We start from the raw sequence: 22,707 nt of genomic DNA, 5'->3' as shown, positions 1-22,707 counted from the left end.
TTTTTTAAATTAATAGCATGATTACAATGGTTCATCAGAATGAAACAATGGCACGATATTAAGCAGCATTGATGTCTTACCCCCCATGAATGCTTTACTGTTCCTTGTTAGCAAAGCACAACACATTCTACAGCTCTGAGATACTAGAATGAAATGACTGGTGTCAAGGAAGGGAGAAAGGGCGAGTGTGGTAGTTTAGTATAAAAGTCATGGTTCTCGAAAACCCCATCCTCCCCAATGCAGCTTCTGTGTACAGGCAGTTGCAAGTCAGAATAACACCAAAGGGCTCTGACATCTGAGGGTCCCTTGGGCAAGACCTCAGGTGCGGGGATTAAAGGAAACAGGCTGTAAGTTGACCCTGGAAGATGACAAAACATTGGCCGCACCGTTCCTCTAACTACTAGCCCCTCTTGCTGTGGGTGATGGAGCGCCAGTATCGACTCAAAGAATGAAAAGGTTTAGAAGCTACATCTAGATAACACTTAGGCCCCTCTTGACTGTCTAAAGATACAAGGGAAGAAAGGAGCTAAGCAGTCAGGCACCTTCTGGTTCCATCACCACTTGAGCACAGGTGGGTCCAACTCATCGCTGTCCCCAGGGCCTGGAGTGTGTGGGTAAGAGCAAAGGCTTTGCTGCCAGACAGACTCGGGCCTGAGTCCTGGTTCAAGGTGGGCAAGTGACTTATCCTCTCTAAGCCTCAATTTCCATAAATGTAAAGATGATGATGATGATGATCACACCACATTCTGAGATGCAAGGAAATAAACGGATACACATGAAGTGCATAGCCCCGTGCCTGGAAAGTGTCCCCTCAAATATTAGCTATTACTATGATGATTGATCATCTGGGGCTTTGGGGTACAAAAAGCGTAACAGTAATGAAAGCCGACAGGAAGGAAAGCTGTAGTGAACACTGGGTGTGTGAAGAGGTGGGGGCAGGTGGTGGGTAGGAGCAGAAAGGAGGTAAGAAATGCAACTTCTCCCAAGACATTGTTCAAAATGTGCCTGAGCATGGAAAGACTGTGACCCATTATTTCTTTGTGTTGAACAATAGCTGATTTGAGATAGAGACCCATAAAAACTCCTACATTTGCTCCCTCTTCTGTTTTGTATTGTATTTTCACAGCATTGTATCTGGTAGCTACATAATAAAAATCAAAGGTCTCTATAAAAATTAAGTCAAAATGGAACAAAGGCCTCAATGTAAAAGCTAAAACTATAAAACTCTTGAAAGAAAACATTGGTGGAAAGCTTCATGACATTATACAGTGGTATTTCTCAGATAGGACACGAAAAGCACAAGCAACTAAAGAAAAAAAAATAAACTGGCCTACATCAAAATTAAAAACTTTTGTGCATCCAAGGGCACTACCCATAGAGTGAAAAGGCAACTCACAGAGTGGGAGGAACTATTTGCAAAACATATTAGCTAATAAAGGGTTAATATCCAGACTATATAGAGAACTCCTACAATTCAACAATAAAAAGCAAACCACCTAATTTCAAAATGGGCAAAGGACTTGATGGCCAATAAGCACTTGAAAAGGTGCTCAGCATCATTCATCATTAGAGAAATATAAGTCAAAATCACAATGAGATCCCACTTCATACCTATTAGGATGGTTATTATTTAAAACAACGACAACAACAAAAAACAACAGAAAATAACAAGTATTGCTGAGGATGTGGACAAACTGAAATCCTTGTGCACTGCTGGTGGGAATGTAAAATAGGGCAGCAGCTATGGAGAACAGTAAAGCAACCCACCCCCCTTCAAAAAAAGAATTCCTGTATGCTCCAGCGATTCCACTTCTGCGTACACAGACAAAAGAACTGAAAGCAGAGTTTCAAAGATAGGTGTACACCCATGTTCGGAGCAGAATTATTTACAGTAACCAAGAGGTGGAAGCAACACACGTGTCCATCAACACAGGAATGGATAAACACAACGTGGTCTCTACATACAAAAGGGAATACTATTCAGCCTTAAAAAGGAAGGAAATTCTGATACGTGCTACAACATGGACGAATCTTGAAGACATCATGCTGAGTGAAATGATCCAGTCACAGAAAGACAAATACGGTATGATTCCATTCACATGAAGTACCTAGAGTAGTCAAATTCACAGACATGACACGAGGCTGGGGGAAGGGGAAATGGGGAGTTACTGTTTACTAGATACAGAGTTCCAGTTGTGGAAGATAAAAACATTCTGGAGATGGATGGTGATGATGGTTGCACAACAGTGTATATGTACTCAATGCCACTGAACTGAACACTTACAAATGTCTGCATGGTGTTTTCTGCTATGTATATTTTACCACAATTTTCAAAGAATTAAAAATCACTTCCATATCTAGATCATCCCGGTGTATGCCGTCATCCTTGCCGTAGTAAAGACAGTTATGTTCAGCCCTCTAGCCTCTCTTGCGGCTATTACACAGTGGCTTTGGAACAGTCACGGCACAACTTACATACCTGGCAGCTGAGAGAGACTGATAGTCTAATTCTCTCAAAATAAAACTGTAAGAACTTACAGTAATTATGCTTCAACAGTTTACACTACATTCAGTTCTACTGTGGGGATCCCTACTGAAAAATTCTAGGGAATAACTTCTTAAAATCTAGACTTAAAGCGCACAGAGAAAAAAGACACCATGTCTTTGAAAGTGTGCTAACGTCACATTCACTTCCTTAGAAACGGGATTTTCTTTTGTTGCCAAGATGGCAACAGTTGCTGTGGAAACCACACAAAAACAGGAATACTTAACTAAAACAAACTCTACTCACCTGCACAAAGATGCCCTTGCTCCTATATTCCTCATGGAGGCACAGAGAGAAGAAATCCACAAAAGCCTGGGAGGGGGTGGGAGTGAGAAGAAACCACAGATGCATTACATCAATCTGCCTGATTTGTAGCCATGGAAACAAAAATAATAAACTAATCATTTAATGCTATAGTTTCTAATCATTTTTTTAATTTCAAATGCAGAAGAGACCTTCACAAAAAAATCCTCAAGTTGGTTTTATCTGCCACTAAATTAAGTATTCTCTTACCAAATATAACATCCAGATCAAATTTTGATTTAACTGGGAAAGGTTCTCCTTTTCTTTTTTCGGAAAATTACTCTCCAAGAAGAAATATTTTATTGTACAATGAAGGATGCATTCCTCCTCCCCACGTACCATTCAAACAGGAACACAATATAAATTCTGTTCAACTCTGTTCTATGGGGATTTTGCTGTCAATAAAGAGACGAAAAGAGCAAGTACCCTCCTGGTCCTATGGGAACCAAGAAGTGCCGAGATGAACCTGACAGCCCATCTTCCAACAGCACAACTTTAAATCTACTTGTAAAACATAATGTACCATTTTTTAAATGTGGACTCAACCTCAGTCTTGAAATGCCAAGTATCAATAATGGCCCCATAATTAGTCTTCTGTCTGCTGAGCAGAATAGGCAAGCAGTTGGAGTTCACCGACCACTTCAAGCAAACGTGGTGTTCATTTTAAACATGCCCACCGTATGTTTCAGAGATACAGAAAGCAAGCAGATTGCAGGGGTGGGGGGTGTTGCCAAGCTTTCTCAAAAGACAGTAGTCCCAGTTCATGTGTTTCCAGTGGACTAAAAGCCAAATGAAAAAGAAGGCAGGCGTTTTGCTCTTTTCCTTCCCTGATATATTACACATTCTTACTAGGGATTGAAGTTTGCTCATTTTTTCCCCCAAAAGTTTATTTAATTTCAGCATCTCAGTGGTTAGGTTATTTTAAGTTCAGAGATGTATCCTAAGCCTCAACAAGGTACATGAAGATGTTGCTATTGACCTGCAGGCAGGAGGAACTGCATTCTAGTAGTAATGTGAAGAGGTGAATGGTGATGTATAAAATCATGACATCTTACAGAGTTCTGGAAAATTCTTGTGTCGCTCCAGAAGTGACAATAAACACCTGTGAATTCTGAATAATGTGGCAAAGTACCCACACTCTCACCCCATCTATCTTGTACCTACTAGGTGTATTTATGTGCTAACTAGCTGCAATCCTTCTACTTGGTTCTGCAGACGTGGAACTGATGCTGTATGAAGGTGACTTATTCATGAACCAAATCCCCAATCTTAGATCCATTAACATCATGTCCTGATCAACTGAGCTAACTGGCCTCGGCCAGCTCTCTCTGAAAAGTACAAATACCAACTTTACCACCAGTAGACACCAGGGAGAAAAAAAGCATCTGTGGATCTGAGATCTTGGTGTCCCATTTGTACAGTTTATACCCATCAGTTCTAACCGACTCTGGCTCCCCTAAAACTAGTCTTGGGTATTTTCCTTTTCTTCTCATTCCATTTGAAAACTACAAAGAAAATACCTTCAAGAAAGTTCTATGCTCATTTCTGAGACTGAAAGTTAGTCCTCATTGTTATTCCGACATGATTTACTCAAGAATTGTTCACCTTGGTTGCAGAGTAGATGGTCAACAGTGGAGTTGGCCTCATGCCAGAGGCAGAGGATATGTTCAGAATTGTCCCTTTAGATCTATAAAGGAAAACATACCAAGTAAACAGAATGAAATCAGATACACAATTGTCTGTAAATTACAGATGGAGCTATAGATTTGAAACAGAATGACCCAGCTGTTTTTCTAACACACATCTCTCCTTGCCTTTCATCAGCATGTGATGTGCTTGGTCAGTGAATGAGGCATAACTCAATCAACTAAAAATAGCTCTTGTTTGCAATTAGCTCATTTCTCAGTCTTAGTCACCTAGGGCATGACCAGATCAAATCTACAGGCTCCTCCACTTGATCTCTACCCTATGAGGCTTCTCTGGCCACAGCACCAAGAACTCTTACTCTTAGAAACACTCACTCCTTGCATGCTTTTATTTTGGTATAGCATCGCATACTACCGCGCTGTGTATTTAATCATTCTGTATGTATAAACATTTTTCTCCCTAAAACCATAAGCTGGATACCACAGCCCTTGTCCTCACTTTTCCTCAAAGCACACAGCGTAATCCTGAGCAAGTAACTGGTACTTAATAAAACCTTGGGGCAATGACTGACGGTTTCCCAGCGTTGTAGATATTCAGGTGCTAAAGGAAGAGATATCTGACTTGAACATCGTGCAACTCGATAAATCACACTTATCAAACCATATTCTTCTGCCAAAAGGCAAACCTCAATTTCTACTGTAACTTTTAGAGACTACTGCAAGTTACCAGGAATTACTAATTCTACAAATAAATGAAAACTACTTTGAGGAAAGCAGTGCTGAAAATATCCTACCAAGCATGTATGGGTTGGGTAAAGTGTGGAATTAGGACTTTAGGAATTTTAGACAGAATGAACAATCAACTCTTGCCCCTGCAAATCCATGCTTCCCCTGGGGTTTGGTCCCCTTCTTCAATGACTGCAACTTGACCCCACCTATCCCTTGGACCTTCAACCCAGTTTTTCATTATTCTTTGTCTGAATGTACTTACTTCCCTTAAGGCTTATTTTTTCTCTATTGAAAAAAAAAGGTACTCTATAGACTCTTTTATGCAAAATAATAAGAGAAATATGATTAAATGGCACCTAAGTTATTTTAGACATAAATCTGAAAAGAAATAATCCCCAAAGGTCATCTAGTCCATCTGCCAGCCTCTAGGCTAGATGCCACTTCAACCAGCAAACGGAAGCCTGAATCCTCAGCTTAATGTGTCATTGGAAAAGAGTTTTTTGTTTTGTTTTGGTTTTTTAAACTGAAGTCCTTATTAGTAATACACACTTTCTTAAGCAGTGAAATCCATTATTAACATTTCGGTCAAAGAAATCAAATCTCAAATTTAAAAATGTTAAATTCAGGTTTTGAAGAAAATTGGAATTTAGTCGATGTATCACTCTTGTATTTTGTCCTTGTGTCTCTCACAGAGACAGAAAAGCCTTTTCTTTTTAAATTTTAAGGTACCAGTGTCTATCAGGAGTTAGAAGCGAATCACTCAAGATAAAAACTAGTGAATCAGCAATGCATACCTAGTAATTTCATTTTATCTGTATTTGTGACATATTCCTTTGATCAAAATGGACTAAAAACCACTTTTGTTACTGGACACGTTTAATATAGTATTAAAGTACGACGTTTAAAATATCTTTATCTTTTTAGGATGTTGAAAGTGTTCTGAAATTAGAATGTGGTAATGGCTGCACAGCTCTGTGAATATACTTGGACCTTCAACCCAAAAAGAAAACACCAAATTGTACACTTTATAAATGGGTGGATTTTATGGTATGTGAAATGTATTTCAATAAATCTGTAAAAAAAAAAAAAAAAAGGCGGGGGGAAGAGAAATATATTTATGATATATTGGAATACGCCACCTCTAAGCTCAGAGCAGACCCCAATCAAACGAAAGCTAAAGGAGCTAGTGTATTTTCTGTAACACAATATGCTTTCTGAACAGTAACCCAAAATCCTGACAAGTTGCACCCTACCCTCCTTTTCTGAGCCCCAAATGTCCTTGTCAGATTAGGTAGTGTTTTATTTTAACCTTTTTGCATATAACCAGGAATTGTTATGTCCTTACTGATTCCGAGCAAGTGAAGAAAAAGCCAGTTAGAAATAGTTGCTGGTGATGATGTTTTTCATTGAAGCCTATCCCTGCTGGTTTCATCAGCTGGATTATGTGCTCCATTATGCTCAAACTGGCTGGGGATGCTACATGTGCCCTTGAACACAAATCTTTTCATTTCCTTCCTCACAAATGAAATACAACTGAAAAGGCTTCCAAAATTAAAGTTTTAATGTTATCAAATTCATTGTAAAACGTAGATCTTGACTTCACCAAAATAGACTCTTAAAACTTCACTCACCAAAGCAATGATTTCAATACAGGAAAATTCATTTAAAGGTAACAAAAACTTCTTTCCCGTTTCCAAAAATAGTAGACCAGTAATCAAATAGGTCACAATTATGCAGGTATGCTCCTTGTTTACTCCTTGAGGCAACTGAGATGTCTTTCTCAAATATTTGTACCCTAATTAAAATTTCTAGGAGGTAGAGTTAGTTTGAAGGAGTGAAGAGATAGAATTTGAGGGTACTTTATTCAAAACACAGTATCTGCACTCTAAAATATTATTAAAAACAAACCCAAGACCAACGAAGTATAAATCGAGAATGCACTAGACCTAAGTAAATAAAAGGAAAGCATTGATAACTGTACTAAAATGACAGTGGAGAAAACACCCCTTCTACAAAAACTCCATGCTACTAAGAGACACATATTTGTTTGTCTAGCAAAAGCTTTCCTCCTACGCCCACACACAAGACAGCACAAAATTCTCTTTCTCTCCAAGGATAATAATATTCAACTTAGTTTTGACTGAATCATAAATAACACACCGGGATAGCTGCATTAATCCTTGTACAGTACATGGGGTCTATTCGCTATGCAGAGATGGGGATGCACATCTGGGACTGTGAAGCACAAAGGACTCGTGTTTAAAAGCAGCTACCTTGTCGAGCTCTAATCCTCTATCTAAGCAGAGCTAGTGACGTCAGACCAGTTTCCATGGCACAGCCAGACTCATGACAACTCTGTTACATCAAGCAGAAGGACAAAATGGGCTGCGCTTAATTGCACCCAGAAACAAACACAAAACCAAACCCTGATTAATCTCTCATTTTCCGGGGACTTGGGGAACAATTCTAAGATTGGAAGGTACATTAAGAATATTTGCTGAAGTTCTAGAATGAAGACTCATATTGCTCATATTTCAGGATATTTCCAGTTTGTTATGACACATAATCCAAACAAACAAGTAATATTTTCTGTGATACAACATTCTTAACTCATCACATTGCATACTTGCTAACAGCCACACGATGGTGTCTCAGGGGTGTGAATTATTGAGGATCTACTAGAATTAAAATACTGTGAAAACAGTGCAGAAAGCACCAACGCTGATAAGGAAGCCCCTTTTCTCTTCTATCACTAGCCTTTGCACAAGCCAAACGTTAAACTCGCCCAACCCTACAAAACTCAGCAGCTTACATTTATGGCTTCCTATAGGTGTGCTGTCCAGTAGAATTCCCTTAGAGCTGTGAAATTCCCAGTCACAACACTCACTCATTGTCACCTGGATTTAAAAAAAAAAAGCCAAGCCTTTATTCTTCTATGAATGTCCCACTATTCCCTCAGACTGTTGTGTACCCTTGTCCACCGCTCTAGAAACATACTGTTGTCACAGAGGAAGTGACAGGTCTCCTTTGAAATAAGTCACTGATCTCTGCCTTCGTCAGGAACCTCATCACTGCCCCATCCTGCGAGGAAGAAGAGGAGTGGGGAGGTATAAATGCTGTGAAGAACTGGAACACGGGCTCAATCCCCTTGTGGACAGTGAACTGCACATAGAGTTTGATGGCAGACAAGGGAGACTGTGTAAAAAAAGACTCTATCCAAGTCTTCATACTTCCATTTCTTATCAGGGAATGCGTAAGTGAGCTCTTGGATAGTCATTACTTTTTTTTTTTTTTAAGCTTAAACATAATACTGAAATTGGAACAAACAGTTCCCAACAGACTCTCAAAGACTGAGAAACATATCAAAACAGAGTTCAATGTCAGACAAGAATCCTGGAATACAGGGGTCAGGTATATAGTTAGAACTAGCAATCCACGTATACTATGCAAATATGGCTTTGTTGAAGAAAGTTTGCAAACATTTACCACATGAAAGAGAATCGTCTGCCCTAAAACACCATAACATGTCATAATTCCACCTTAAGCAATACAGTATGAAAGAGGCTATTTTTAGCTTTTGCATGGTTGTCATGGCAACCACCTCCTTGGCTCCAGCTGTACACAATGTTTATAATTCCAGGGAAGTGGAAAGAGCAAGTTTCCTCTATAATGTAATTATGTACTTTCTACCTCTATGGTAATGATACCTTAGTTTGATTACAGATACTTATTTAGTGATGGTCAGTTGACCCTCAGCTATAGTTCTAGAGGGTTTGGAAAATCTCATACATCAGAGGTAGAATCTCAGTGACAGGAGAAAACAAGAGCAACAAAGGATCTTTGTAAAGGACTCTGTTGTTACTCAATGGAGATACAAATCCTATGGAAACCACCATAAGGAAATACGCCATTTAGACAGTGTAAAGGGCTGGCTATAATAAAATCACTTAGTGTGTGAGGCTTATCAGATGAGCTATTAACTTGGAGTTTTTCTTTCCTCTTGAGCACCCAATTAACAATATTTCTGGCCTCCCGTGCAGTTAGGTATAGCCTCTGACTGAGTTCTGGACAACAGAATATGGGTAGAAGTGATGTACGCCACTTCCGGGCCTGGCCCATGAAATCTCCCTTAAAATCATCCTTATTATCCTAACTCATCTGCTGGCTGGATCCAGAGGACTCAGCAGAGAGCTGCAAGGCCCAAGGGAAGAAGAACAGAGCGCTAGATGGAAGGAGCCTGAGCCCCTGAACGACTGACTGGGTGGAGTAGAGTCCCGACCACTGATCCACACTGGCTGTGATGTGAAGGGAGAAAGATCAACCTTTATGGTACAAAGCCGCTGAGATTCTCGGGTGGTCTGTTATTTCTTACTAGTTCTTAGCAAGTGCCACGATCACGTTCACATCAGTTTCAATCCAGCCTATGATAGCTTTCCCCCAGATTCATTTCTCAACCTCAGTTTAAAATCAACCTGATTTCTTAAAGGCAAAGATCCAGGGCATCTGCACATGCTATGAAAAACTCCTCAGGGAATACCTGTTGCACGCACCCATCCTTTGCTCTGTGTTCATGACTGCTAGGCCTACAGAGACAGGAGTCAAGCTCCTGGTACCTTATGTCTGTGCATTTGCTAAATAATTATATAGCTTCATAGCACTCAATTTCTTTGAGTCTCACTTTTTATGTCAAATGGGGGGGGGGGTTACAATTAAAGTACTGAATTCTAGTTACAATTAAAGTACTCTTTAAATCCAATACTTCGTGATCTGCAAATGATTTCACAACCTTTATCTCTTTTGAGATACCAACACACTTAAAAATTCCTTTTACAACACCTCTGTGGTTTATAAGTATTTTTTAATGGATGGACTTACTATCCTAAATTAATACCATGTCACTTGCAGATGTCAAAACTAGGATTAAGATAATAGCCCAAATTTCATCCCTCCTGGGTTCTACTCTGTCTGCTGTAATTCTCTGCACCTTTCTGGGCTCTGGTCTGGTTTGACCACTGTCACTTCCGTATCTGACACACATGGCACACTCCCATGATCAACCAACAACAAGCAGTCTGAAGGTTTTAAAGGGAAATTTTACTCAAATAAAGCAATTAGAATATACAAAACTGCATATAAAATGGAATTACAAACAAAAGCCTTGCTAAGAAGCAGTTTCTCAACTGGTCTCTGTAGATGCGCCACCCCCCCCCCAAAATGGATTCCTCATCTGTACAATGGTGGGAGACTATCAAAGTTAAATGAGTTAACACATATCAAGTTCTCAGTACACCTGGCACTCAATATGTATTCCATAAACATGAGCTGTAATCCCTGCCTGAAGCTGGTCATAGAGGTTTCTGCACAGAAGTAGGGTCATTGAGTTTTCCCTTTCAAAGCTGTGATTCCTATGGATATCTTCCAAACTCAAAGCTATTTTGCAGAAGAGGATGACTGGGAAGCTCTAAATTTAGCAAATGAGCAAGCTAGCTGAAGATGCAAGCCCAGCGCTTTTCAACAGGTTTTTTTTTGAAAGTCTAGCCATCACTTGGGCTTTTCCAAGGGAGCAAAAGAGCTTAATTACAATTTTATGCTTCATGCTATTTCAAATGTAAGAAATCAACAACACATTTCTCAAGGAAAATGAAGACATCCAGCATATCCTAGTGAAACCCAATTTAAACTGGAACAATGAGTCTAGTGGACACAGCCTTTCCTCTAAGAGTGGGTTTGACATCTTATAATCACTTTATATTACGCCTAAATGCCTCATACATCCATGCTCCCAATAAGAACTGAAAAATTAGAGGATGGGGTCTTGCTTCATGAAACTCCACTGGTTGACTCTGACAGCATACAGCTCTAAGAAGGTATTCCCGGGAATATCCCAGAAACTCTATCCGCCCCCTCAGACTAGCAGGCAATTGAGTTAGTGATGGTGACTCAGGCAGACTTTTTATCCTGATCTAAAGGAACCACCACAACCCTGGAGAGGGAAATAAAAAGGGAATCGAGTGGAAAAAGCCTCCACCATCAGATGACTCATGCTCTACTGTGTGACTCACTCAGCACATCACTCTGTCCCTAAGACATGGAGGATAGGTTCATTAGTCACTTCAGTGAATTTTACAAAGAAAGGATTCTCCCTATAAATAATTATGAGCTCTGTCTCTCTACTGTTTGTGTGAGCTCGTGACTCACCTTTCTACCATGCCAGGCAGCACCAATCTTGTCATCTGCAAAAGAGAAAAACAAAACATTCGTGATGGTTGAGGATGCAATAGATAAAGAGTGAAGAGAACCCACCCACACAAACAAGAAAGGAATCACAAAACCACTTACCACCTCTATAGACAGCAGTTTATTTTGTATAGTCTATGCCAAGTAATTTGGCTATACCAAGAAAAGGAATCAGATGAAATTACTGGAGATAACACTGGGAATACTTGCACTGAACTTGGCTGAAATTAGTCTTACCTAATGGTATATAATACTGGCATAGAGATCTTCAAATAATTAAGGATTTATGTTGACATCTACGTGTCCCAAAATACATTCTCAGAAAAGAACATGGGTTATCACAAGAAATATCCCGCCTACCAAGGTTACTTAAATTTTCTAATCTCAAGAGCTTGAATAATCTTTTCCTATAAAAAAAAACTCTTCAGAAGAATACCATAAAGTCACACGTTTGCAAATATTAAGCATATCTTCACATTCGTTTCTCTTGTTGCTCTTGCTACTTGTAAGCAAAACTCATCCTTAAAGAAACTTGAGGTTATCTGTGATCTCAAATTACCAATAATGAAAACAAGACACTTGCATTTTTAAAGGACTTCATAATTGTTGGCTAAATACATAGAAGATGATGAGAGACACTGATTCTAAACTGTTTTACGACATTATTGACTAAGAAAAGTTAAGATATCCACTGGCGTAGTCAAGGCAACATCATAAAATCCTGAGGTTAAAACATGAATTCTTCACTCCTAGATATCACTACTTCTCTAAGAAACAAATGCTGTTTTGTCACAGAAAAGTTTGCATGTATGCTAAGCAGAGGAATTTTAAGCTTTCTATCTGAATACTAGGTTTAATTTAATTAATTCTGTTATTTAATTAAGCCTGTTAATTAAAACAGAATTCTGATAAATTTTTTTCCTAGAAATATCCCCCCACGGGCTGTATGTATGTATGTATGTATGTAGATAGGTAGGTATGTATGTATTTATTTATATTGAGGTAACATTACTTAATAACATTAGTTTCAGGTGTACAGCATTGTAATTTGATATCTGTATACACTACATAGTGTGCTTACCGCCAAAATTTGAGTTTCCATCCGTCACCATGTATTTGACCTCCTTTACCCACTTGACCCTTCCTCCAACCCCTTCCCTGGTGGCAACCACCAATCTGTTGTCTGTCTATGAACTTGTTTTTATTTGTTCCTTTGTTTCTTTTGTTTCACAATCCACATGTGGGTGAAATCATATGGTTTTTGTCCTTTTCCATCTGACTTATTTCACTTAGCATAATATCCTCATGTTGTTGCAAATGGCAAGATTTTATCTTTTAGAATGGCTATTATCAAAGACAAGATATAACGAGTGTTGGAGAGGATGTGGAGAAAAGGGACCCTCATACACTACTGGTGGGATTGTAATTGGTGTAACCACTATGGAAAACAGTATGGAGGTTCGCCAAAAAATTAAGAATAAAACTATATCAAGAAATACATCAAGCGAGTTCTCTTCTGGGTATTTACCTAAAGAAAATGAAAACACTAATTCAAAAAGATATATGCACCTCTGTGTTCACTGTAGCATTATTTACAATAGCCAAGATATGAAAACAACCTAAGCACCTATCAAGAAATGAATGGATAAAGAGATGTAGTATATACATATACAATGGAATACCACTCAGCTAGAAATATTTTAAAGAAAAAAAAATGTATCCAGGCTATACCAAGATAAAGTACTCCAAACCCAGATGTCAACCTTGAAGATGTAGCAAACTCTTATCTAGCAAAAACACAATTTCAAATTGACACTGTGTCATAAAAGATAGACTACCCACTTTGAAACAGAAAAAGAAGTATCTTCAAAGCCTAGGAGAATCATTTCAACAGAAGTCCCTGGATTTGGCCACATCTTCTAGCACAGATGAAAAAGAGACCATAAGAAAGAGTTTGGTCTAAAGCATTCCGTATCTCCCTCCTTCTTACATTTTAAGTCTGCACTTTTCATATTAAACTCATCTTCATAGAAGAATGGTGCAGAGATTGCCAATTGTCCTCCAACATTCATTCTTTCCATAATACCTAAAAATTGAATTTTCAGTTGTATATATGGCCTCTTTTCCAGCCACAGTGCCCTCCACAGAAACTGTATTTTCTACTTCCTCTCTCAGAGAATGTGGCCCTATGACTGTGTTCATCTAATAAGATGTGAATACAAGTAAAATACATGCAACTTCCTTGTCAAGGAGAAAAAAAAAAAAAGGATGTCCCTCTCTTGGCTTATTCCTCCTCTTCACGGACAGAAAATAGATGTGATAGAAGGAGCTAAAACAGCTAAGAAGAAAGCCATGTGCTAACAGAAGCAGAGCAATGAGATAAAAAGAAGCAGGATCCTTACTGATTGTGGAGCTACTATGCCAAACTGTGATTACTTACCCAGCTTTTTATCTGAGAAATACTACATCTCCCTCCATTCCTGGATCAACCAAACCAGTATTCTAACTAATATAATTGACCATTTGCACTGCTAAAGACCAACCAATGTTAATATTTTAAGATTTAAAAAAGAAATAATCCCCAAAGCAAACTTAATCAGAAATTATGCTGACAGCCCCAATGGCCTCAATATTTTATTGCTTTTAAAACACAATCCTATTTCTTTTTTCTAGGTTTGCTTGACCCAATTCAGAATATGTCCACTGGGCCTCAAACTAAACTACGTGGAACAAAGACAAAGAAAAAGCTGACTTCAGAGTTTATCTTTTCAACACAGTCACCTCTTTTCTTCTCAGATTAAATAATAACTCTTCAAATTTGCTTATATGTTTCCTAAGATTTGTCTTTTTATATGAGCATAGGCATTGCTCAATATATAGCTACTGAATGTTTAAGGCAAGCGTGGCATGTCGTCAGGCCAAAGTTTTAATCCAGGCTCTTCTACTTACTGGCGGGGTGACCTTGAGGTAGTTTCTTGTCCTCCTCTGCAGAGTCCTTATGTATTAAATGAAGCAGGTATCTATATTATAGGTTATCATACTCTGAATCTCAAATAAGTTAAGGTATATAATGGACCTAGCATAGAGCACATCACAGAGTATGTCCCTGAAAGGAAATTTATGTTCCTTATTGCTAGCATGCACTGTTCTTTAAGGATGCAGCACCACAAGTATCTAGGCCTCCTATAAGCATGTTGTGCCCTACACAGTTTAGAGAAAAAAACAATGACAGGGGCTGCCGGATGGCTCAATGGGTTAGAGTGCGAGCCCTGAACAGTAGGGTTGCCGGTTCGATTCCCACATGGGATGGTGGGCTGCATCCTCCACAACTGCATTGAAGACAAAGAGCTGCCTCTAAGCCCACGGAGGGGTGGCTGGATGGCTCAGTTGGTTAGAGCGCGAGCTCTCAACAAGGTTGCTGGTTGGATCCCCACATGGGATGGTGGGCTGCACCCCCTGCAACTAAAGATTGAAAACGGCAACTGGACTTGGAGCTGAGCTGCGCCCTCCACAACTAGACTGAAGGACAACAACTTGGAGCTGATGGGCCCTGGAGAAACACACTGTTCCCCAATATTCCCCAATTTAAAAAAAAAAAAAAGACACATTTTTAAGGTCATCCAGTTCAACTCCACACAGAAGTTTCTGGACAGTCCCATCAATATTTAAAAATACCTCAGTTGGGATCCTCTTGGCGTAATAGAGTTGTTCTAAAATTGGATTGTAATGATGATTGCACACCTCTATAAATTTACTAAAACTCACTCAATTGTACACTTCAAATGGATGAATTTTATGGCATGTAAATTATCCCTCAAAGCTGTTTTTGAAAAGAAAATCTCAATAATCATATGGATAAGAATTAAAGAACTGGAATCAGGAAATACATGTGATGTTACTTTATCAAACACAGGAGCTCCCCAAATGCTCTATGCAGATCAACTCGTGGCCTAGAGCAACACGAAGTAATAAAGACGCCATTGTTATGTTCAGACCAGGCCATGGATGTACTCGAACCCAGGCTCGGTAATGAGAACTCACTATCTAGCAGAAGAACAGATATTTATATAAACAAGTCATTATATAAACAAATTATTTATATAAACAAATGATTTGAGTGGTATGAGTGGTACAATAGGGCAATGGCAGAGGGCACCACTGCTTAGGACTGGTTGTGTCTGGGGAATTGGACAGAGCTTCACAGATTACCTTTAGAAGAATATATAGGAGTTCCCTAGGTAGAAGAAAAATTCTAGTCGAAGGAATAGGATGCAAAAATGCAAATAGCTACCAAAAACTACAATGTATGCTATGGAAGTGATGCATTAAAATTTTTTTTTGAGTGGATGAAGTATAAAAAGAAGTATGTGCTTCCTGTAATATATGTCAGGCGATTTGTGTATCATACTACATCATGGACAGCTTCCCATGCTCGTACAAAACAGATGTACATCAGGCATATTAACCATTGTGGAGTATTTTAAGGATAGATTATATGCATTTTTAGCAATATCTAAAAACATTTTTTATTTAGCACAGTTCATCAGGGGACCACAATGCTTAGCTAATGTTTTATAAAGAGGTCCCCAAGCATTCTGTGAAGAGAAGCTATTATTCAGTTCCCCAAAGTCCTGAGATCACCAAAAACAGAATAAGGAAGTAGAAGACTAATAATAAAAATGTTCTCGCCCAGGGGTAGGTAGGTATGTGCGTGTGCGTGCATGTGCACACACATTTGTAACACGGAAATGAGACTTGTAAACTGCAAAGTAGCTAAGCGGAGTTCACAGGGTGGCCACTGGCTGTTTAGCTTTCCTACACAAAAGGAGGGGAGAAGGGACAGGCTTTGTAGGCAGCAATCTACCTAGAGAACGACCAGGAAAGTCTACAATATCTGCTGACGGATTCTTTTATTCTGATCAGGGATCTCAGCACCATATGAAAATTTAATAAGTGGTCGTGCAGAGTTTTAAAGTTCAATTCAGATTTTTTCCAAGACATCCATTTACACATTTAAATACAGTCCAATAAGAAATATTACTGGGGGTTGGCCCAGGGGCTCAGGCGGTTAGAGCTCCATGCTCCTAACTCCGAAGGCTGCCGGTTCAATTCCCACATGGGCCAGTGGGCTCTCAACCACAAGGTTGCCAGTTCGATTCCTCGAGTCCCACAAGGGATGGTCGTGGGCTGTGCCACCTGCAACTAGCAACGGCAACTGGACCTGGAGCTGAGCTGCGCCCTCCACAACTAAGACTGAAAGGACAACAACTTGACTTGGAAAAATGTCTTGGAAGTACACACTGCTCCCCAATAAAGTCCTGTTCCCCTTCCCCAATAAAATCTAAAAAAAACAAAAAAAACCACAAAGAAATATGACTTTAACCCGGGACAGTGAGGCAATACAAATGCATATATAGGGAGCTATTTTTTTTCCTTACACTGTATGCATGTCACATATCAAATGTCTCCTTTTTGAATGGCAAAAATTATCGAGAAAATGGATCAGACAAAATAAAACCCCATAAAGTCTCATCTTACTCACAAAATTACATCAACAGCGTGCTAAACATTAAATATGTTTTTGATGGTCTTCAATGTCTGGACATGTTCAAAATACATTATTTTTCTCCCAGTTTTATTAAGATACAATTGACATATAATTTTGTATTAGTTTAAGATGTTCAACATAATGATTTGATATATATACATATTATATATACAAAAGATTACTACAATAAGTTTAGTTAACATAAAAAAAATATGGAACGCTTCACAAATTCGTGCGTCGTCCTTGCGCAGGACCTAATCTTCTCTGTATCATTCCAATTTTAATGTAGGTGCTGCTGAAGCAAGCACCAAAATATATTCTTTATACATGTGCATTAAAACTCAAGACGTTTTAATAAACTAACACAAAGAAAGAAGTAGTGTTTTCAGTGCCTGGCTATAATATTAAAAGGCCAGAAATATTTCTTGAGTGCCCACTGATCAAATGATCCATCAGCAAAGACCTAAGTCCTCTTATGAAAAAGTTAAATTCTTTCGCATTGTTCAGTGGCTTCTCCTTTTAAATTCTGACTCTAAGTTATTTCTCCTTGCCATCACATGGAACATCTTTTATTGATCTGTCAAATAATAACATTTAAAAGCCTGAGAAAAGTTAACCTGGAATCTGCATGCTTTTATAAAGCTGATTAATACCTTCATCAATACTTAAAATTATCTTTCCTCCTAACCGGATTATAAATCATCATAAACTCAATTTCGAGCCTTCTTCGTTTGGGTATGTGTATACAAATAATTCTTAATATTCTACGCAGAAGCGGAGAGGCTTCACTACACTCACATCAAATTAAATTCTCCTTCAATTGTACGTAGGATATTTTCACTAAGCTATTAGTAGTCTCATTTTGCTTTATACACATCGATTGATATTTGGTTATTTATACCATACCCCAAGCGTTTCTGTGAAATCTCACTATCTAAACTCCATTTCACAGCTCACAAGCTGTTTCTGGAGTTAACTCAATGTGCTAATTTTAGGCCATCTGCAAGTGATAAAAGCTGTACCAGGAAGTTTTTTGTTCCTCTTAAGATATTGTGAAAATAAGGTTACTATAACTTGTAAGTTCAGTGGTTAAGAACATTTAAAAAGGTGTAGTAAGCATGATTTCTATACTTGTTTTCTTCTATGTTGGGGTTGTTTCCAAAGTATACTGCAAACAATTTTAATTCTTTCCTGAAAAGTAAAGTTGCTGCAATAGTGCCTCGACGATAATGAGAGCTCCAAATCCTTTCAGAAAAACACACACAAATGTTTCCTACTTATATACAATTTTTTTTTAGTGACAGTTTCATTCATCCTCACCACAGAAAAAGTCCTGGAGGCCTAAAATCAAAGGAGGAAAGGTCAGTATATGTTATACCACACCTAAATACTGTATCACTTTGTAAGCAAGCTGGCTATAATGTATACAAATATACAAAGAGATAGGGACGTCTTCATCAATGACAGCTCAATTTAGAATTCCTTTTGGGGACACTGCATATTTATTCTCAAGAGTGAAATATTTACTGGTAATTATTGACATACCTATGTATATTCTGGATGGGAAATAAATAAGAGGCTCCTTTAGTTCATAAAAATATCAAAATCAGTATTATTAGATCATTTAGTTGAGATACCTATCTCAAAACTGCATCGGCTAGCCTAGAAAAATCCTTGAAAATATATTAAAATGTAACCATCTTAGTGTTCTTAAATATTTCTCATATTTTTGGCAATTGCTTGCATTGTTTTCTAATTAGAAAAACTCCCACAATTAATGTTATTTCTAAAAGAAATTAACATGGATACAACTTTTTTTTCTCTTTCACTTCTCTGGCATCATAACCAAGAATTTATATAAGGAACTTTATTTTATACTCAGAAGCCAACTAGCTTTCCCACTTTTTAATTTAGTATGAAAACCGGTAATACAAGCAAATTACACAAGTTATGCAAATTATTTTACAAGCACATAATTTATTTTAAGAAGCAAATTATTTTTGTATCATGTAACCTCTGGCATTTGGTCATTTTTTTGAGAGAACAGTATAAAGGAAACACTATTGCATAATCCTCAAAAAGACAACCAAAACAAGAAGATTAAAATTAAAAATAATTTAGTAAAATAAGGAAACAAATATTGTCATCTGTATCACCATTATACGTAAACAGGAAATAAAGTTTAACAACTTGCCCTGGAATCCTGGCAAAACCCCAAGAATGGAGGCTATTCATACAAATAATTAGCACACCACAAATAATCATTTGTTCCTTTCTGCCCTGCCCTCTACCCCAGAGAAACCTGCTTGGAGTAAACAGGATCTGAATTCAAACCACTGAAAAATGAACCCACACAAATTAAAAGAAAATAGATGCAAATGCCTAAACAAGTTTTCAATTGGAATCATTAACAATAATTTTAAAAATCATAGCATAATAGTGAAAAGAATTACATAAAGTAACAACGGTAATATACAAAGCCTGTTTGGGAGAAATTAGAAGGTAGCTAGATTGGAAATCGTACTAGAACGATACAGCACACATTTCCTTTGACAAACAGTGTAATTTGAGCTCTGTGGTACCAAGAATACAATTTAATTAGAAATGCTTAATGTTACCTGTATGGCTAACAGAGTATTTACTGCGCAGGGGGTGAAAAGCTTAATTAAATAAAACTTACAGAGTGCTCTGAGATCTCCGAATACTATTTGATTTCCCTCTTTACTAAAGTTTCAGTCTTTGTGGAAGTTAAGATCCCTCCTTGCCATTCCCCCCGTCCCATATTACTTAACCTGAAATTTAACCCTACACCATAGAAACCAAAACATTTTTAATTCTGTCTGGTCAGATATATGTTAAAATAATTTAACAAAAGAAAAGAACTTTCTAAAAAAGAGGGCTGCATGCAAATTAATAATAAATCTAAAGCTATAACTTAATGAACTCTAAAAAAAAGTAAAAAGGACACATACACCACCATATACTGCTTCTCCAAGTTCAGCAGACTATATAATATGCTAAGAGTTTCCATTACTTAAATTTTCCCAATAAGCTGACTTCTCAAAAAAGTGACAGATTTGGGGAAGAGAAAAGAATCCCTAAAGTTCTCTAAGAGATTTTTACATTTTCTCCCATTTGGTACCTCAGTTTTCGAATATAATCCGTTCCGGAAGAGTGTTCAAGTTCTGAAACGTTCGAAAACCGAGGCGCGGTTTCCCCATAGAAAATAATGCAAAATGGATTAATCCGTTCCAGACCTTTAAAATCAACCTCTAAAACTGCAAATTTAGCATGAATTTTACTATCTAATGATACCACAGATCCATAAAACTTACAGCATTCGTAAACCGAAATGTTCGTCAACGGAGACGTTCGAAAACCGAGGTACTACTGTATAAGGCATTTTTTCTATAAACTCTGAGCTTTAAAGAGCCTTAAAACCAATCTACAACTACTTCCTCGTTTTTTGAAGATGAAAACTATCAAAAGAGTAGTTGTCATGCAGTTTGGCAAAGCCTTCATTTTGTGGTTATCTCTGAAGCAGCCCATTACTATGGCTAAATGTAGTCAATAATTTGGAAATGTTTAGGAGCATAACGATAGCTACTTCCAAAAGGATTAAAACAATCTAGATATTAACTTGGAATGTCTTCATCTAGAAAAGCCGTGGGTGGGGGTCACACTCTCCTTCCTACAACTTATCAATTTCCTAATGTTGTTAACTTGAATTCTTAGGGCAGGGTGAGGGGATAAATTCTTAGCATAATCCCTAAATCGCCTACTGAACAGGGATTCTTCTCAGATTTCCAAATTAATAGAGGGCTCCCCCTACTGGTACTGTGTCACATGCCAGAGGCAAATCCACGTAAGTAAAAGGAAACAAATGTTTCTCCTATGATTTTCGTCCATCCATCCAAACATTTATTATCTACTTCATGGGCAGGGCACAGCATTACCCACTTCTGGCTGAGTGATATACAATGAATACATCGTGGTATCAGAAGGGAAAAAATTAACTTTTCAAAAGCATGTAAAGGGCCTCACAAGTGTTTTGGAATCAGATAATCATAGGGATGGAACAGAATTATTCTGTCCAAGCCATTCTAATCCTTCAACTCCACTAAGAAGTTATGCAGTTGGAATATACTGAACACTGGGAGTTGTCTGAACAGAGGGACACAAACTCAATGCCTAAACGGGCCGGGTCCGTAACATAAATGAGTACAGCAAGCCAGACAATAGGGCCTTGTGGGGACTCGGGTAATCTGGACAGTGCAGGACTAACTACTTAGCATCCTCAGCTCTAACAACGTGTTGCCACACAGCAGTTCAGGTCCGTGTTACCTGATTGGCAGATTTTTCCCAAGAGAAGCTAGCAATTTGGGTGTGAAATGTCCCAGCGTTGGAAACACTGCTTGAGCCAACTGAAATACGCTGGTCGGTCGGGCACATTCAGCCCACAGAGGTATGCTCTCTGACCCAGAATCAGAAAGCGAACTCACCTCCTGCCCATTCCACTTCTGGCAGATCCAAAGATTAGGAAGGTCTCACATTTACTTCAGTGTAAATATCCACAATGGATCTAAGTCCAGCCTTCCAGGGCCACGTACAGTAAGTGTGACCCTTAATCCCAAAGAACTAGAATCTTCAGTGTTTTAGTTCATTCATTTTTTTATTCCCAGATCATTTGTTGTATACCCAGCGTACGCAAGCCTTGGGGCTAGGAAATGGTGAGACACGAAAAGGACATGGTACCAGACATCAAGGGGCTTACAATCTGTAGACACTAAACTAAAAATGACGTGCTGAGTGCAGGGAAGACATGCAGTAGGCACTGAAACTACATGGCTAAGAGACCTGACCTAGTCTGCAGGGGTCAGGAAGCCCACCCCCGAGAACGTAACACTTGAGTTGAGAACTGAAGGAAAGTTAACAGAGTGGGAGGTGAGGGAGCCTTCCACGGAGAGGGGCCAACCTGAGGAAGCACTAGGTTCAAGAGATTGAGTGAAGGTGCTTTGACCTGAGCACAGAGTTGGAGAGAGACCTGAGGTGAAACTGGAGGGGTGAGTCGGAGCCTGATCAGGTGGGTCCTTCCCTGTAGGGCACGTTAAAGGGTCTGGACTTGAGGAAAAGGAGGAGAAGTCGCTGAAGGATTTAACAGCAGTGTGATATAATCTGATGTAAAGTAACACTGGCTGGAGTACGGAGACTGAACAAGAGGAACAGAAGATGGATGGAAAAGGCCGGACAGGCTATTCTAGTACTTCCCACTGAGAAATTTAGGGGCTTAGGATTTAGAAGGAATCACTGGGGATGACAAGAACTGAGTAGACTGTGAAATACTTAGAAGGTAGAATTGGTCTTGATTAGATGTGTGTGTGAGTGTGTGTGATTGTGACTGTGAGTGTGCACATAACTGTGTGTGCGTGAGTGTGCGTGTGAATGTGTGTGACGTCACGTTTCCTTCCTTCACACTAAGTATCTCTAGTTCTTCCAAGCATTTCTAACAAGACATCACTTCAAGTCCCCACTTTGGTTGAGTATCTAATGAAGGAAGAACTAAATTATGACTTCCTGCTTCAGCCTCCTTCTCCCCATCTCCCCAAAAAGCAAACAAAACTCAGTGGTACTACACTGTAAGTGGAGGTTGTTCATAAACTTTCCCTTAGGCCACACCCTCACACACTTCCTTCTCTGCT

The 22,707-nt window shown here is 38.7% G+C and overlaps 1 protein-coding gene and 1 non-coding gene across 2 annotated transcripts in view; both read right to left on the bottom strand.

Annotated features, from left to right (window-relative positions):
- HSD17B12 (hydroxysteroid 17-beta dehydrogenase 12) overlaps window positions 1-22,707 on the bottom strand; it is a 137,136-nt gene that overhangs the window by 8,376 nt on the left and 106,053 nt on the right. Inside the window, exons 7-9 of the mRNA XM_019746448.2 lie at window positions 11,422-11,456; window positions 4,454-4,535; window positions 2,792-2,857 (exon numbers count right to left, since the gene is read on the bottom strand). Coding sequence (XP_019602007.1) covers window positions 2,792-2,857; window positions 4,454-4,535; window positions 11,422-11,456 — 183 coding nt within the window. The remainder of the gene's footprint in view (window positions 1-2,791; window positions 2,858-4,453; window positions 4,536-11,421; window positions 11,457-22,707) is intronic.
- On the bottom strand, window positions 17,215-17,316 carry LOC141572506 (U6 spliceosomal RNA). The gene has a single exon (XR_012497836.1). It is a non-coding gene; the product is annotated as a U6 spliceosomal RNA (small nuclear RNA).

The sequence above is a fragment of the Rhinolophus sinicus genome, linkage group LG06 (genome assembly GCF_036562045.2).
Source record: "Rhinolophus sinicus isolate RSC01 linkage group LG06, ASM3656204v1, whole genome shotgun sequence".
In the NCBI taxonomy this organism is placed as follows: domain Eukaryota; kingdom Metazoa; phylum Chordata; class Mammalia; order Chiroptera; family Rhinolophidae; genus Rhinolophus; species Rhinolophus sinicus.
The sequence above is the reverse complement of the archived record's forward strand: the minus strand, read 5'-3'. Positions and strand labels throughout refer to the sequence as shown.